This window comes from Salvelinus fontinalis, chromosome 32 (assembly GCF_029448725.1).
Source record: "Salvelinus fontinalis isolate EN_2023a chromosome 32, ASM2944872v1, whole genome shotgun sequence".
Taxonomy (NCBI): Eukaryota; Metazoa; Chordata; class Actinopteri; order Salmoniformes; family Salmonidae; genus Salvelinus; species Salvelinus fontinalis.
Window position 1 is genome coordinate 36,976,718 of NC_074696.1, and position 19,425 is coordinate 36,996,142.

At 40.4% G+C, this 19,425-nt stretch overlaps 1 protein-coding gene across 1 annotated transcript in view; it reads left to right on the forward strand.

The window, feature by feature from the left end:
• Positions 1 to 19,425, forward strand: part of LOC129830593 (chitin synthase chs-1-like) — a 42,358-nt gene continuing 22,933 nt past the window's right edge. The window contains 8 exon segments of the mRNA XM_055893154.1: positions 1 to 131; positions 11,811 to 11,868; positions 16,178 to 17,214; positions 17,309 to 17,404; positions 17,504 to 17,662; positions 18,379 to 18,553; positions 18,739 to 18,794; positions 18,828 to 19,090. Coding sequence (XP_055749129.1) covers positions 1 to 131; positions 11,811 to 11,868; positions 16,178 to 17,214; positions 17,309 to 17,404; positions 17,504 to 17,662; positions 18,379 to 18,553; positions 18,739 to 18,794; positions 18,828 to 19,090 — 1,975 coding nt within the window.

The window sequence follows — 19,425 nt, forward strand, 5'->3', positions numbered from 1 at the left end:
ATGGTCAATCAGGGCCCTGTTGTTCCATCCCGTGCCGGCAGCCTGGGTCCTAAACTCCAGGGCAAGCTCCTGGGCGCTCCTCGTCTCCTGCCTCAGATGATAGAGACACTCACCCGCCACTCTGCCCTCGGGTGGGTGGTCGAAGACTGCCCGGAAACTACGGGTGAACTCCTCAAAATGGTCCAACGCCGCATCTTCCCCTCCACACACAGCGTTGGCCCACTCCAGTGCTCTCCCGGTGAGACACAAGACGAGGGCGAAAAACTTCTCAACGTCCAATGAAGCTGGTTGGACCGTGGCCAGATAAAGGTTTAATTGGAGGAGGAAACCCTGGCAGTTGGCAGCACTTCCGTCGTAACCCCGTGCCATGGCAAGACGGATCCCATTGGGTTCAGGCGGAAAAGGGGCACTCAAGAGAGACCCCGGTTGTGCTGGTGGAGGCACTGGAAGAACTCCCTGTCTCTCCCAGCGGTCCATTGTCTGGACAACGCGATCCATGGCGACGCCCAGATGGTAAAGCTTCTCCGTATGCTCCTGGACGCGTTCCTCCACCTCCATGTCCGGGGGTATTTTCTCCTGCTGACTTCATATTTTGGGTCAGAGATTCTGTCATGACGTGTGTGTAGGTGGCAGGGTAGTTAGGCGCAGGAGAATCAAACTTGGTATAAATGGAGTATTTTAATAACTTAAGACAAAAACTCCAAAACCAAAGTCCATAATAAAATAAACGTGGGTACAAGAACCCGTCGCACACCAATCCATGAAACACGAACATAACAATAAACAATCTCTGACAAGTACATGAGTGGAAACAGAGGGTTAAATACACAACAAATAATGAATGGGATTGGAACCAGGTGTGTAGGAAGACAAGACAAAACCAATGGAAAATGAAACATAGATCAATGATGGCTAGAAGACCGGTGACGTCGACCGCCGAGCACCGCCCGAACAAGGAGAGGCATCGACTTCGGAAGAAGTCGTGACAAATAATTTGCTTTAGTCTACAGTACACAGCAGTTACTGACTAAGCTAACTAGGGAGCTAGGGAGATATACTTGATAAAAGGTTTTCATAAATGTGGCAGCTTTCAATTTGTATATAAATCATGAGTTGTGCAATCAAAGTGGTGTAAGCTAGGACCATTGGTGTATGAATTGCTGTAAAGTAGTGCATGCATTGCATTAAATGTGCCCCCCCCCCCCCCCCCCCATCCATGTGGAATCCATGTGGAAACTGAAAGGATTATCCAGAGTGACAGGAATCAAGAAATAGACACGGTCTACTTCATAATAATGTGACTGGACTATGTGATGTTTGCCCTTCTTTTGAACAACTGAATAATGAATGCTCTTCCACTTTTGTTTAGTGTTTATAAGCCACTGCTGCAGCAAGTTTTGTTGAATTGTAACATTTATTATTTTTTGTACCTCACACATGTACAGTACTCAGAGTGTGTCTGCTCTCCCTCCGCTCTTGAAGAATACAGAAGGCCTTATGTGTCATTAAGACAATCAAAGCTGTAGCTGTTGCGTGTTTAGAAATAACTCCCTCACCCTGGACCCTTCTGTATGTACAAGACTGCGTCTCTTGCCTGATTCCAAACCGATTCCATGCCCCTATCCACAGGACCTTGTTGACATGTGTTGGAATTTGAGATATTTTGTGTTTTCTTGACTTTTCCTTTAACAATTAAGATTCTCTCACAAAGTTTCACACTATCTTTTACTGGGTACCTGTTTCTAATCAGTTAATTGATGCAAAAGAAGATGGAAAAATCCAAGCAATCCAATACTTGAGTAGCCTGAAATCCAACCTAGGCTAGATATTGTGTGGAAAATGAACAATTGATTACAAACCATATAAGACACAGGCTAAGCGTGGCCATATTCTTAACATGAGTGCTATTTTAGACAAATATAAACTTATATTTGATGCGTTACGTGTCACGCGGAGCGGAACAGGTGAACCCAAGAGCAGTTTCAGACAAGGAGACTGGAATGAGGTAACCAAGGTATTTATTGAAACACGGGAGGAAGATTGAGTGCAGGCCAGGGGAAGCTCAGGCGGGTTGCTGGAAACCAGGTGCGAAGGCTGAGGCTGGAGCGAGAGGTGTGGGGACAGGGTAAGCAGGTCCGGAGGGGAATCCAAGGGAGTGTAGAGTGGGGAATCCAGGACAGAGTAGCAGGACTGACGAGAAGTCGGACTGGAGACAGGGACCAGAGTCAGAGCGGGCAGAACTGTAGCGGAGAGGAAAACTGCATCAGGCAAGGGAAAACAGGCACAACAGGACAACAGGAACAAACGGCTAGAAACATGGACTGACTGAGCAGAGATTACGATCTGGCAGTGTGGAAATAGCAGGACTGAGTATTTGTAGAGGTCTTGATTATGGAACAGGTTGCAGCTGGTGGGGATGTGCTCTGTCTCCGACCACACACACACACACACACACACACACACACACACACACACACACACACACACACACACACACACACACACACACACACAGAGGGAGGGAGAGGGAGAGGGAGAGAGCACTGGGGGAGTGGCGGCAGGTCAAGGAGACACCGGATGAGCATTAGAGGGCGTGGCAGGAGCAGATGTGACTTTATGAAAGTATACAGCCTAATATTTCCAAAACCGTATAGCAATCGACAATCAATTCACTTTTGGATGGAACCTTGGATTTCTTTGGCTGCTTGAGCCAATTTCGCCTCTGGAGTTCGTCTAGGGCTAGTCACATTGCTGCATACCTTAGGGGTGAGCATGCCTATAATGTATGTGTAACTAATGGGGGTGTGCTCTTACTTGGAAGACATGTAATGTCATGGCATGCGAGGGTTTCTGTGGGGAAATCCTCACCTCTCTTTATTTCCTTATTATTTATCACTGCCTACCTTTTGAGTTAAGTGGATATAATAGTAATAATAACAACTTATTAGACGATGGAGTGATTTCTGACTGAGATATAAGGTATAAAACGAGTTACAGTAATCTAGGCGTGAGGAAATAAAAGCATGTAAACTCAGCAAAAAAAGAAAAGTCCTCTCACTGTCAACTGCGTTTGTTTTCAGCAAACTTAACATGTGCAAATATTTGTATATACAACATATATAAATATATAACAAGATTTAGCAACTGAGACATAAACTGAACAAGTTCCACAGACATGTGACTAACATAAATGGACTAATGTGTCCCTGAACACAGGGGGATCAAAATCAAAAGTAACAGTCAGTATCTGGTGTGGCCACCAGCTGCATCCTCCTCATGGACTGCACCATATTTGCCAGTTCTTGCTGTGAGATGTTACCCCACTCTTCCACCAAGGCACCTGCAAGTTCACAGACATTTCTGGGGGGGAAGGGCCCTAGCCCTTACCCTCCAATCCAACAGGTCCCAGACGTGCTCAATGGGATTGAGATCCAGGCTCTTCGCTGGCCATGGCAGAACACTGACATTCCTGTCTTGCAGGAAATCATGCACAGAACGAGCAGTATGGCTGGTGGCACTGTTATGCTGGAGGGTCATGTCAGGATGAGCCTGCAGGAAGGGTACCACATGAGGGAGGAGGATGTCTTCCCTGTAACGCACAGCGATGAGATTGCCTGCAATAACAACAAGCTCAGTCCGATGATGCTGTTACACACCGACCCAAACCATGATGGAACCTCCACCTCCAAATCGATCTCGCTCCAGAGTACAGGTCTCGGTGTAACCCTCATTCCTTTGACGATAAACATGAATCCGACCATCACCCCTGGTGAGACAAAACCGCAACTCGTCAGTGAAGAACACTTTTTGCCAGTCCTGTCTGGTCCAGCGACGGTGGGGTTGTGCCCATAGGTGACGTTGTTGCCGGTGATGTCTGGTGAGGACCTGCCTTAGAACAGGCCTACAAGCCCTCAGTCCAGCCTCTCTCAGCCTATTGCGGACAGTATGAGCACTGATGGAGGGATTGTGCGTTCCTGGTGTAACTCGGGCAGTTGTTGTTGCCATCCTGTACCTGTCCCGCAGGTGTGATGTTCGGATGCACCGATCCTGTGCAGGTGTTGTAACACGTGGTTTGCCACTGCGAGGACGATCAGCTGTCTGTCCTGTCTCCCTGTAGCGCTGTCTTAGGCGTCTGACAGTACGGACATTGCAATTTATTGCCCTGGCCACATCTGCAGTCCTCATGCCTCCTTGCAGCATGCCTAAGGCACGTTCACGCAGATGAGCAGGGACCCTGGGCATCTTTATTTTGTGGGTGTTTTCAGAGTCAGTAGAAAGGCCTCTTTAGTGTCCTAAGTTTTCATAACTGTGACCTTAATTGCCTACCTTATGTAAGCTGTTAGTGTCTTAACGACCGTTCCACGGGTGTGTGTTCATTAATTGTTTATGGTTCATTGAACAAGCACGGGGAACAGTGTTTAAACCCTTTACAATGAAGATCTGTGAAGTTATTTGGACTTTTATGAAATATCTTTGAAAAATATATTTATTTTTGCTGAGATTAGAAGTTTCTCCAGATCAGTGACTGAGATAACAGACTTGACTTTAGCTATATTTCTTGGATAATTAAAGCAGGACTGGAAAACCTTTTTTACATGCAGCTTTTGGTCAGGGTCAAAGAAGACAATACGGTTTCTGCCCATAGGCTTTACATTTGTGGAGAAATTACCAAGGTTATTTACAATCTGAGTTTTAGCAAGGTGGGGGCCAAACACAACAACCCCAGATTTTTATCATTGAGCTAGAGAGAATTGTCAGACATCCAACATTTGATGTCAGAAAGACACTTGTGAAGGGCAGCTACGCTAGCTTGGTCACTGGGTCTGATTGGAAACAGAGCTGTGTTATCCGCATAGCAGTGAACCTGAAAGTTATGGTTGCGGATGACGTCACCAAGGTGAAGCATATACAGAGAAAAAAGTCACATTGCTGCATACTTTAGGGTTAGGCATGCCAATAATGCATTTGTAATTGATGGGTGTGTGCTCCTACCTGGAAGACATGTAATGTCCTGCCATGGGAGGGTTTCTGGGGAAAATCCTCACCTCTCTTTTTTCCTTAATATTTATCACTGCCTACCTTTTGAGTTGGGTGGATGTAATAATAATAATAATAATAATAACTTTACTTGTATAGCGCTTTTCAATACAAGTAACAAAGTGAATCACATCATAAAATAACCTACAAGTACTAACAAAGAAACAAAAACAAGAGGAAGGGGAAAATAAAAAAAGATGGCTAAATAAAACCATACATTGACATCATACATTAAATGCATCTTTATAAAAGTGTGAAAAAGTCTGAAGCCTGCAGTCTGCTTTACACCAGACACTGGGTTGAGGAATTCACATTTCAGCAGGACAGGTGGCCTAGATACAGTTCTGTCTTAAATGTGCTTACAAATGTATGGCAAGACTTGAAAGTTGCTGTCTAGCAATTCTCCCCAACATCTTGACAGAGCTTGAAGTATTATGAAAATGATTAATGGGCTAATATTGCTCAATCCAGGTGTGTAAATCTCTTAGAGACTTACCCAAGAAGACTCATGGCTGTAACACAATACAATTTGAAGAAATCTCTGTAAGTTTCTCAGCCCCCTTTATAAATTAGACTGGCCTACAATGTGTGATTAGTATCAATACCATGTCTACAATTAATCAACGTAATATTTTTTTTATTTGGATTGTTTCTTTTACATTAAAAAAATGTATACATTTTTTAGGTGTGCTTAAGAATGGGATGCGTTCAGTTCGCAAAAAAATGTGCTACGTTGCGTGACGGTTTGGACTGAACGACACGTTTCAACAAAACGTTCTTCAACGTTCCTGAACAGATCTTGGGGTACGTTTGCTCCATTAGGTAGGGGGTGGCGGGGTATGGCTTGAAGTAACAAGTGGCGTATTTAAATGGCAGTGGTACATTTTGAACCCACAATCCAACCCTTCCCTGTATTTCAACTGGTCGTTCAGAACAGCTATATTTCCTTTAATTGAATGTTGCACACAGTTTTTTTGTACGGAACGCAGCCATGTTTTTGCATATTTCCAATAGGGAACATCTACCCTGAAGTGTACATGTGCAAGAACTTGAAATTTGCCATTTCACTTTAGATAGGCTAACATTCGGTGTTCGAATGAGGTAAATAACAGTCGGTCTAGCAGTGTGTTCAGCTGCACACCTGTCCACCTTTTTAATCGTCACGTCACTGTGTTGTAAAATTCTATGTGACCATTGAGTCACGGTAATCTCCTTTTATGCACTGGATACGTGTTAGTAGTACCCAACTCGCTAATGACCATCAGGTCGCTAATGGCCTGGTACTCAGGGCTCTATTGTCCCTCTAACCACTCTGACATCAATGCTGATGCAATCGAAAATCACATCAGACACTTATCATCAAAACAGTATGTGCTTCTAAAACTCACCTCACTGTGATTGATCTATTTTGAAACAGGTTGAAACTGAGTGGGAAACAAAGTAGTTGTGGATGTTGTTTCAAAGCCTAACACAACTAAATGGACAGTGCTTTCTAAGGTGATGATTAATTCATAACCCCCATATGCATATTAGAGCTTATGCACAGGCCTATACAGTTGAAGTCGGAAGTTTACATACACTTAGGTTGGAGTCATTAAAACTCGTTTTTCAACCACTCCACAAATTTCTTGTTAACAAACTATAGTTTTGGCAAGTCGGTTAGGACATCTACTTTGTGCATGACACAAGTCATTTTTCCAGCAATTTTTTACAGACAGATTATTTCACTTATAATTCACTGTATCACAATTCCAATGGGTCAGAAGTTTACATACACTAAGTTGACTGTGCCTTTAAACAGCTTGGAAAATTCCAGAAAAAGATGTCATGGCTTTAGAAGCTTCTGATTAGCTAATTGACATTATTTGAGTCAATTGGAGGTGTACCTGTTGATGTATTTCAAGGCCTACCTTCAAACTCAGTGCCTCTTTGCTTGACATCATGGGAAAATCAAAAGAAATCAGCCAAGTCGTCAATTTTTTTTTTTTGTAGACCTCCACAAGTCTGGTTCATCCTTGGGAGCAATCTCCAAATGCCTGAAGGTACCACGTTCATCTGTACAAACAATAGTACGCAAGTATAAACACCATGGGACCACGCATCCATCAAACCGCTCAGGAAAGAGACGCGTTCTGTCTCCTAGAGATGAACATACGTTGGTGTGAAAAGTGCAAATCAATCCCAGAACAACAGCAAAGGACCTTGTGAAGATGCTGGAGGAAACAGGTACAAAAGTATCTATATCCACAGTAAAACGAGTCCTATATCGACATAACCTGAAAGGCCGCTCAGCAAGGAAGAAGTCACTGCTCCAAAACCGCAATAAAAAAGCCAGACTACAGTTTGCAACTGCACATGGGGACAAAGATCGTACTTTTTTGAGAAATGTCCTCTGGTCTGATGAAACAAAAATAGAACTGTTTGGCCATAATGACCATCATTATGTTTGGAGGAAAAAGGGGGAGGCTTGCAAGCCGAAGAACACCATCCCAACCGTGAAGCACAGGGGGGTGGCAGCATCATGATGTGGGGGTTCTTTGCTGCAGGAGGGACTGGTGCACTTCACAAAATAGATGGAATCATTAGGGAGAGAAATTATGTGGATATATTGAAGCAACATCTCAAGACATCAGTTAGGAAGTTGGTCGCAAATGGGTCTTCCAAATGGACAATGACCCCAAGCAACCTTCCAAAGTTGTGGCAAAATGGCTTAAGGACAACAAAGTCAAGGTATTGGAGTGGCCATCACAAAGCCCTGACCTCAATCCTATAGAAAAGTTGTGGCCAGACCTGAAAAAGTGTGTGCGAGCAAGGAGGCCTACAAACCTGACTCAGTTACACCAGCTCTGTCAGGAGGAATGGGCCAAAATTCACCCAACTTATTGTGGAAAGCTTGTGGAAGGCTACCCGAAATGTTTGACCCAAGTTAAACAATTTAAAGGCAATGCTACCAAATACTAATTGACTTCTTACCCACTGGGAATGTGATGAAAGCAATAAAAGCTGAAATAAATCATTCTCTCTACTATTATTCTGACAATTCACATTCTTAAAATAAAGTGGTGATCCTAACTGACCTAAAACAGGGAATTGTTACTTGGATTAAATGTCAGGAATTGTGAAAAACTGAGTTTAAATGTATTTGGCTAAGGTGTATGTAAACTTCCGACTTCAACTTTATTTGAACCAAAGCCCAAGAAATAAAACCTGAATTAATATAATGAGTTGAATTATATTCTTCTTACTATAAAATTATATAATATAAAATAATGGTACAGGACTTAAAAGCATATCTTGTCTTTAAAAAAAAAGTGCCTTTATTTAACTAGTCAAGTCAGTTAAGAACAAATTCTTATTTACCATGACGGCCTACCCCGGACTACGCTGGACCAATTGTGCGCCGCCCTATGGGACTCCCAATCACAGATGGTTGTGATTCAGCCTGGAATCGAACCAGGGTCTGTAGTGACACCTCTAGCACTGAGATGCAGTGCCTTAGACCGCTGCGCCACTCGGGAGCCCAAAATATTGTCTTGTTAATTAACGGTGAATTACCGTGAGCAGGAAGGGTACATGAACAGGAATGGTATTTGTGTGTGACGAGGGTATTTATTGGAAAGAAGCATCAAGCTCATCACGTGCACTTTCACCACCCTCTATAGCCTAATAAACCGTGCATGCTTTTCCACACAACATAGCATCGCAACTGCAAGTTTTCAACATTATTATATCAATATTGTCTGAGGACAAATATGAAATTGTACCGACATCACATGTTTCCATTACACCTGTCGTGAGTTCTCTTTTAATATGGCATGACTTTGCTAGCGTAAAAAGGTTGGATGGGAACATGTTTAAACACATTGATTACTATACCTACCACAATGGGGAAACCACAATTTAAACGTTGTTTCCTGCCACATATACAATACTAGGAATTGTCGATGAGACATTCCACTCATTCCACTCTTCTGTGTTAAGTACTGGGATACGGACCGCACCTGTCGTTACTCACCCACTAATGTTCTACTCAGTGGAATGATGTGGTTGTCAAGGAAGATTATGAGCATGTATGATGATGATACTGATCGGGGTTTATAGAGAAGCTGCTTCATCTGTTATCAAGAAATACTCATTTGGTTTATTTATCCTAAATCCTCCCATTGAGATTAAAAACTCTATTTATGAGAGACGTGACAAGATAGCATCACATCTTTACAATAAGCAATGGTGCAAAAACAATTGTGGTGGTGCCCTCTAATGGGTAAAAACTGTGAGGCCATGGAGACATGGTAGCTCCTTAAAAAGGGTAGGCTATGACTGTCAGAAAATAGACAAATGACTACCAAACAAACACCAATGCATTTCGGCTGGGGGGAAAGGTTTGATACAATCTTTATGCCCTGTTATAGGCAGATACCAGCCAAAACATGTTGGTGTTTGTTTTCCATGTTGTTTAGATTTCTACCGAAATGACAGGACAAACAAAGGCTTTTTAAATCAACAAGTTTATCCCTCCATTTTCTTCAAGAGTGCATTGATACGAAAAAATAAGCCCCACGATAAATTGTTCTACTTGTTTCGATAGAAAAATGCTGGCCATCATCCCTTTTGTTTTAAATGTTGGCCATCATCCCTTTTGTTTTAAATGTTGGCCATCATCCCTTTTGTTTTAAATGTTGGCCATCATCCCTTTTGTTTTAAATGTTGGCCTTCATCCCTTTCGTTTAAATGTTGGCCTTCATCCCTTTTGTTTTAAATATTGGCCATCATCCCTTTTGTTTTAAATGTTGGCTATCATCCCTTTCGTTTAAATGTTGGCCTTCATCCCGTTCGTTTAAATGTTGGCCTTCATCCCTTTTGTTTTAAATGTTGGCCATCATCCCTTTCGTTTAAATGTTGGCCTTCATCCCTTTCGTTTAAATGTTGGCCATCATCCCTTTCGTTTAAATGTTGGCCATCATCCCTTTCGTTTAAATGTTGGCCTTCATCCCTTTTGTTTTAAATTTTGGCCTTTATTCTTTTTTATTTTAAATGGTAGCTAACCCTACCACTAAACTCTCCCCACACTCTACCACTTAACCCCATGCACCTGACTCATTACCTAACCTTAACTAACCCTCTCCCCGGAAATAATTAACAACGAAGTTGGCAAAGTTCAGCTGAAACTTCCTTCAACTTGATAATATGCAGATTTTCACCCACACCCAGACTGCACTATAAATATAAGCCAGCAGGGTTCTACTGTATGCATGCATACAAACAGCACAAATATGGATGAGATGAATGTGGATGAAGAACATGTTCTCAGGTAATTCACCATAGTACCAATTGTTTTACTCTGCTAAATTGATGCTCTATCTAAATGTAATTTGTGATTTTAAGAAAGTATCAAGTTTGAGTAGGCTAAATTTTGAGTTAAATAATTAGTCCATCACCACAGTTAATTTTCACCATTCACTTTTCTCTCTGCCTTTTAGGAGATCTTGGGACGTGGGAAAAGATGTCCCTGTCATCCAGGATGAACAGACTTCTCGAAAACTAGTGAAACTTCTGCAATGGCTTTCCTTCTTTATTGTTGCCCTTCTTGTATTTGCTCTTGCCATATTTAGTAAGGTAAGATGTTTTGGTTTAAGGAAGGATATTTGTTTGCAACTACAAAACTATTGGTAAAACTTTACATTTAAGGAGCCTTTAAGAGGTTTGCAAAGGATTTAGAAGTAGTTAGAACAGTTACTTTTTACATAATATGTAGTTCATATATCATTGAAAACTCATAACTCATAAACACGTAAATTGATTGATTGATTTTATTTGCCAGTAATAAAAATACATATACACACAGAACATGCATTTTAAAAACATGACAGTGATAGCACAGTGCTTGTTACAAAATGTATTACATACATACTTTAAATAGATACATTACATAGATACAGATATGAAAATGGTTCTATTGTTCAATCATAGCCAGCTTTTGACATTCTTTTTAAATTAAGTTATGGTCAGAAAAGCTTTAAGTTGCTTTGGAAGTTTGTGCCACTCAAAAGCACCGGTATATAAAAAATGTGTTTTTACCAGTCATTATCAGTCTCTGGCTCTGGTGTTGAATTGGTGGACATCTCTAATAAAAGTAGTTAGATAGGTACCTGGGCGCTGAGTCAGTAATGATTGTGTACCATACCAAGTTGGATTAATACATCCCTTATCTCTACAGACAGCCAGCCTAGATGATTAAAACGACAGACCTGCGGATGATGGAATTGTTATTTGGGGTGTTTGTCAAGAGTGAGCTGGGATGTGCTAAAGCATCACTTTTTGTAAATTATTCATAAACTACGTATTAACTAAATAATAACTGGCTATACTTATAAAGCGGTGTCACGGAGATATGTCTACACACCACACACACACGGAATCTATCCACCTTATTTAATTGAACCTTGATTTCACAGGGAAGTCCCCATTGAGATCATGTCTCTTTTGCAGTGGAGCCCTGCTTCACACAATCTTGTCAGATCACAAAGCTGTGTATTTATTATCTTTGTACATGTTTTTTTAACAACTAATTTGAGTCGTAAATATCAAGTCTTGAAGACTTACCAATATTATCCCAATTTCATATCTCTATTATATTTGCAGGGATCCTTTCTGCTCCTGGTAACACTGTCAAGTAACGCCACCTATACAGTCTCAGCTGACCAAAAGCCATGCGCCCTCCTCAGTGTCAGCTGTGCAGTGATTGCACCAAGTGTCTTGCTCCTCATCAAAAGCCTGTGGAAAATATTCTTCAAAGACTCAGAGAAACCATCAAAGAAGACAATTGTGTGGGTAAGCACCTGTTCAAAAGTTACATTATTTATTATTGTTCCCCTAGATGACGTATCAGGGACAGATCTGCTAAATTGTTTTGTCTAGGTGAGCAGTGCCAGTAGATTGAGCCAGGTTCACGTCATTTAGTTTGGGAATGAGGATTAGATGCTGCAGGGGAGTGGGGGAGCGTAGGGAAATGTTGCCCTTTTAAAGCTAAAGGGATAGTGTGCTGGGTTTTTACCGCTATCTTAATCATTTTCTTACCTTGAGAGAAGTTTTGTTTGTCCGTGTGCTTTTGTAAATGGCTTTAGGATTACATTTGTATGTTAAAATACCAAAACTTTGTAAAAACACTGTCGTCAATGAAGTTAATGCTTAAAATTACAATTCATTGTATGTTATGAAAGAGGAACAGCATCGGAGGAGTAACATCTCCAGCCCAGTAATAAAAAAATGTAAGAGTCTAAGCTGTTTTAAGATGGTCATACCATGGATCATTTAGCTATTTGATTTTGATTTTTAGGACCCCTTTAGGCATAATATATATATATATATATATATATAAATGATTTGATAAAATATTAAATTTGGCTACTACAATAGCCCATATAAACACATTGAATAACATATTCCTAAATGGCAAAAAAAAAATGCAAAAAATGAATCACAAGGAACAAGGTTTTGAAGTGTCTGACCTATATCTAGACAATACATATAAGAAAGCACCAGTATCTGAAATATCGGGGACACCAGGCCTGGTTTTCATAGCTGATTTTGAAAAGGCTTTTGATAAAGTACGACTGGAGTTTATATATAAATGACTAGAATATTTCAATTTTGGGGAATCTCTTATAAAATGGGTTAAAGCTATGTATAGTAACCCTAGGCGTAAAATAGTAAATAATGTCTACATCTCAGAAAGTTTTAAACAATCTAGAGGAGTGAAACAATGTTGTCCACTATCGGCATATCTATTTATTATTGCCAACTAAATGTTAGCTGTTAAAATTAGATCAAACAATAATATTAAGGGATTAGAAATCCGTGGCTTAAAACGAAGGTGTCATTGTACACTGATGATTCATGTTTTCTTTTAAAACCACAATTATAATCTCTCCACGGCCTCAGAGGATCTAGATACTTTTGCTATCCTCTCTGGATTAAAACTAAATTATGAGAAGTGTACTATATTACTTATTGGATCACAAAAAAAATGCACATTTTACATTACCGTGTAGTTTACCAATTAAATGGTCTGACGGAGATGTGGACATACTCGGTATAAAAATCCCAAAAGAAAGAAATGATCTCGCTCCAATAAATTTTTATCGAAAGTTAGCAAAAATAGGTAAGATCTTGCTACCATGGAAAGGAAAATACTTGTCTATTTGTGGAAAAATCACCCGTATTAACTCTTTAGTCATATCACAGTTGACCTATTTGCTTATGGTTTTGCCTACACCTAGTGACCTGCTTTTTAAATTATATGAACAAAAAATATTCAATTATTTTGGAACAGCAAGCCAGACAAAATTAAAAGGGCCTATTTGTATAACGAATATGAATTCGGAGTGCAGAAATGATTAAATATTAAAGCATTAGACCTCTCACTAAAGACATCAGTCATACAAAAGTTATACTTAAATCCAAACTGGTTCTCTAGTAGATTGGTACGAATGTCTCATCCAATGTTCAAGAATGGCCTTTTCCCTTTATTCAGATTACACCTGCTCACTTTCGGTTGTTTGAAAAGGTAATAATCTCCAAAATATCGTTATTTTTTAAACAAGCCTTAGAAAGTTGGTTGCAATTTCAGTTTAATCCACTTGAAAAGACAACAAATATTGTGGTATAACTCAAATATACTAATAATACACTAAGAAATGTTGAAAAAATTTATAATTTTAGTGAATGATATCATAAATAGGACTTGTGGAGTTGTCACACATGCAGCTAACACAGACATATGGAAATGTCTGCTCTACCCAAAATCACAATCAATTAATTGCAGCATTACCACAAAAAGTATAAGGGGGAAAAAGTAAGGAACTTGTATGTCGGCCCTGTATTAAAGAACATAAATGGTTAAAGAAAAGTGTGATAAATAAAAACATATACCAATTTCATTTAAGGACCAAAAAACTGACAGCTGTGCCATATAAATTGCAAAATAGTTGGGAAGAGATTTTCGATGTACCCATTCCATGGCACATGGTTTATGAATTGATACGCAAAACACCAGATTCAAAACTTCAAAATGTTAATTTTAAATTACTATACAAAATTCTTGCAACCAATAGAATGGTATATATATGGGGGATACAATCTTCCCAGCTCTGCAGATTTTCCTGTGAGGAGGCAGAGTCATTAGATCATTTTTTTGGTATTGTCCGTATGTAGCTTGTTTTTGGTCACAGGTCTAGGAATGGCTGAAGAATTGCAACATTTGCCTAGAACTAACGCTGCAGATAGCAGTACTGGGTGATTTGAAAAGCCATAGTCAATCAATAATATAATAATTATTTTAGCAAAAATATTTATTTTTAATTTACAATCTGTTGAAGCTATGAGAATAGAAAGGTTCAATTATTTTGTGAAGCATCACAGCACAGTTGAAAAATATATGGCATGTAAGGGCTGTCGTTCTCCTCATCCTCGGACGAGGAGAGGAGAGAAGGATCATCAGACCAAAATGCAGCATTCGGGAAATAAGCCATCTTTTATTTAAACACGACGATGGCAACACAAAAAAACGAAACACTTTCAAAATTACAAAACAAGAAAACGACGTAGACGAAAAAAACCTGAACATGAACTTACTTAACTAAAACGTAAAACTCACGGACAGGAACAGACTACATCGAAACGAACAACCGAACAGTCCCGTATGGTGCAAGACATAACACAGATACGGAAGACAATCACCCACAAACAAACAGTGAGAACACCCTACCTAAATATGACTCTTAATTAGAGGAGAACGCAAAACACCTGCCTCTAATTAGGAGCCATACCAGGCAACCAAAACCAACATAGAAACAGAAAACATAGACTGCCCACCCAAAACACACGCCCTGACCATAAACACATACAAAAACAACATAAAACAGGTCAGGACCGTTACATGGCAAATAGAAATCCAAAATGGATGATGTTGAGAGATAGATGGGATGGAGCTGAAGGGTGGGACTAATAACAAGATAACCAATGTAGAACATACAGGGTCTGTAAAATGTATATAGGTTCAGAAATGTTGTGAAATAGCACAGTCACAAATAGAAATCAAACTGGATGGACATCAGAAATAGAGGAAGGACTAAAAACAAACAAAGTATAACTATTGTAAAATAGATTATGTCTGTAAAATGTGTATAAGATGTATAAACTGAAGGTAGAAGCCTAAGTGTTTATTAGTTTACTCCAATTGGGGGAAGGGTGGTAAGGTTTGCAGGGAATAATAAAGGTATATTCTTTAAAAAGTATGTATATCTATATAGGTATGTGTATGTACAGTGGGGCAAAAAAGTATTTAGTCAGCCACCAATTGTGCAAGTTCTCCCCCTTAAAAAGATGAGAGAGGCCTGTAATTTCCATCATAGGTACACTTCAACTATGACAGACAAAATGAGAAAACAAATCCAGAAAATCACATTGTAGGATTTTTAATGAATTTATTTGCAAATGATGGTGAAAAAAAAAGCTCTCTCTACTATTATTCTGACATTTCACATTCTTAAAATAAAGTGGTGATCCTAACTGACCTAAAACAGGGAATTTTTACTAGGATTCAATGTCAGGAATTGTAAAAAACTGAGTTTAAATGTATTTGGCTGAGGTGTATGTAAACTTCTGACTTCAACTGTATATGTTACACATATTTAACCTACTTATTTTGGGTAGGCATAAAACTTCCTCCATACTTCCATAAATGTTTTATTCCAGTACCAGTTACCTTCAGACGAGTCTCTAGATTTTGGGGATGTCTAATGGTCTGCCAAACACCGCTCTAGCTCTGCCGCCTTTCACTGCAGATGCGTAAGAGCGATATCGGTGGATGCGGTGGATTGAGACGCATCCAATGCAAAAAAACAGAACTGTATCTTTAGTTTAAACTGACAGATTTTTATGAGAATTGTTTTATTATGCTAATTTGATTTCCGCGGGGCGTGGACATCGACCTTAGGGGGTTAAGGCCAGATCGTTGTATTTCAGGAACATTATGGGTTATATTATATTAGTTTCCCTCAGAATGTTTTTCATTCTTTAGCATTACATTTGCTCGCGTTTAATGATACTATTGTAATTATGATCATGTACAATTTTCCAGGTGCTGTGTGTCGAACTCCTGGTGTCGCTGGGGACAGCGGTTCTCACCATTGTTGCCATGCCATTCTTCGGCATCGTGACCAATGCGATGATGCTGAACAGCATCAGCATCCTGTCCTCAATCTTCCAGGTGTGCGCTCAGTGCATTGCGAGGGAGAGGAAGCGATTCATAGTGCCCCCAATCATCTCATTAGTCCTCATACTGTCAGGCTACGTGCTCTTCATCCTCAGTTACCTGCTGTTGAAGGAAGATAGGGGGATGAACGTCTGGATCGGACTGGCAATTGTGGGGACCATCTTTGTCTCGCTGAACTGGTGGGAGAACTACAGCACCCTCTTCAAAAGCTCCTTCCTGAACAGTATATGCGAAGACATAGCGAGATCCAGGAATGTGGTGAGCATCCTCTCCAGTCTGGTCCGGATTCTTGTCACTGCAGCCGTGGTGGGGGCATACGTCCCTCTGTCTGGCAGAGTCTGGTCATCGGTGACATCAGTTCCAGGGGATGTGGGGTTGGTGATCCTGATCTTGGTGGCCATCCAGATAGTGTCCTCCGCTCTGTGCCATTGGTTTGTGGTGGTGGCTTGCAAAATGCACGCCATGCGGCGAAGCTTCCTGTTACCCATGTACCTGGCCTCGTTAGGTGTTCTGGCAGCGTTCGTCGCTCCTGTCATTATCTTCTTCCAGAATTCAAGTGACCCCAGAGGTGCTAACTACACCATCACAGAGTACTGCAATGATATCACATATGGCAGGGGCCTAAGCGGCGATACTGTCTGGTTTGAGAGGCTAGTCAGGGACATCACCCATACCCTCTGTCCCCAGGACATGACCGACCTAACAGAAATGGGCCTCTTGGGAGGCTCTGCACTCTGCTGGTGGTTGGGTTGGATGCTGTGTACTATGTACATCTGGTTCCTCCAGCTTCAGCGCATCGAGAGGACACAGAATCTGTTTGTGCGGAGGATGTACGAGGGGGCCTTTCTGGAACAATCCATACTGCTCAACACGCGTTTTGAGATTCAGAGGAAGAAAAAATTGTAAGAATATTGCAAATTCTGTGGAGGGTGGGAGAGTTTTGTATGTATGTGCATGAGAGAGAGTGCCAAATTACGATTCTAACGTTTTCTCCAGCCACAGGCAAACTGACCCAGTCACAGTGTACCTGTGTGCAACAATGTGGCATGAGAACTATGACGAAATGATGAAAATGATCATCTCAATGTTCAGGTACAGTCTGACGTGTTTACATGATTGAGAACGACACAATTGGCAGAGTTAACAGCTTTTTAACGCAAATCATGTGTTTTTTATTTCTTTCTTTACCAGGCTGGACAAATACAGGCCAAGGAATAACTCCAACAATGATGTGAGCTTCGAGTCTCACATTTACTTTGATGATGCTTTTAAAGACGTGAATGGTAGTAAAGAACGGCATGTGAACGAATACGCAGAGAACCTGGTGGAGGTTATCCGAGAGGTTTACAAGTAAGCATTGTAACAAATGTTAAAATAAATGATGATCCAATATGCACAGAATTAACTGCATATATACTTTATGTAATGTTTAATCTGTAAAGAAATTAATACATGATATCATAATGTCGATGTACAAGAAAAAACAAGAGACATTTATCAAGAATAAGTTTTTAAAAAAGCAACCACATATTCCTCTGAAAACCACCAGGGGGTGATCTACCCACATTCTCCTCCATTTGTAACAAATCCCAAACCAATGTCATTGTTTGTTGAAGTGTGTGCCTGATACAAAAAATCTGAAGAACTGGAATGATGGCCAAATTAATGATTTTAATAACTCTTACGCAATCAGGAATGTCATTTTTGTCCAAGTAGAAAACAAACTCAGACAGTAGGGAAAAACATGTTTAAAAAAGGGTAAAAAGTTGAGTCTAAAGTAAGCATAAAAACCTAATGGGACTTTCCATGACAATGTCATCAGGGTAAATTGTCACATCTCCTCTGACAGCAGACAGGTGCTGGATTGAGGCCAAAGGGCATTTGGTGTAGTGAAAAATACCTGCATGCGTCAAAGCAGTGAGTTTGGTCCCTACTGCTGTGGTGATCAGTGTGCTAATGTAACTCAATCCCAGCACTGCTAACCCAGTGTACACTGCAGATTTAACAGTACGGGTGAGAATAATAATGTACATAAACTTTCCCTCATTTCATCCTTTAAACCTCAGTATCTTCAATGAGGCGGATTCATGCATCTTCAGAGAGAGCCCACCCCTTCCATGCCAGAGGATCCTGCGCACCCCTTACGGAGGTCGACTGGAGTACACCCTCCCTAATGGCAACCTGCTGATGGTGCACTTTAAGGACAAGCTACTGATCCGCCACAAGAAGAGATGGTCTCAGGTGAGACAATGCTGTCAATATACAGTTTACCATGTCTCTGTGAAAGGTCTAACACTATTTCTATTTTGATTGTACAATCACGAAGCTATGCTTTCATTGAAAGTGATATACTTGAATTAAAGTTGGATGAGGGAGTTAAATTAGACATGAAACCACAGACTTGATTAGTTCACTCACTGTTTCAGATTATGTACTTGTACTACATTCTCGGCTGGCGACTCACCAGGAAGTATTTCAAGAAGTTTGAGCAGGGTGAAGATGAGAGCGAGCTAAGGGAAAAGATGATGGTAAACAGCATAAACAATCATTTTTTATAATTTTAGCATCTTTACTTGGATAAATTGTTAAATTACTCTTGTAAAGGAAATGGGACTGATACTCGTGTATTCTGTTAGAAAGAGAAGGACAATACCTATCTACTGGCTTTGGATGGAGACACCGACTTCCAGCCCTCTGCTGTAATGCTCCTAATAGATCGACTGAACCTTTATCCACGTGTGGGTGCGGCATGTGGGAGGATTCACCCAACAGGCACAGGTAGGTAAATCTTTCGTGTGAATCGTAATAAGAATCAAATGATTGTTAGGGAGATGTCATATCTGATAGACAGCCACAACTGAGCAATGTTCCCGGATCATCTTTTTGGTTAAATTGTTTATTGGATGTATTCACCAACCAATACTATTTAAGTTAAAGTTTGAGTGCAATGGTACCTGCTTTTTTTACTATATGTACCCGGTCCTAAAACAATATTGTATGTGAACACTATATGTACAGTTAGGGTATAATATACATCATCTATCATACAGATATCTACTCAGGTCCTATGGTCAAATGGAATAAAAATGTGTTTAAAGTACATTCATAACACT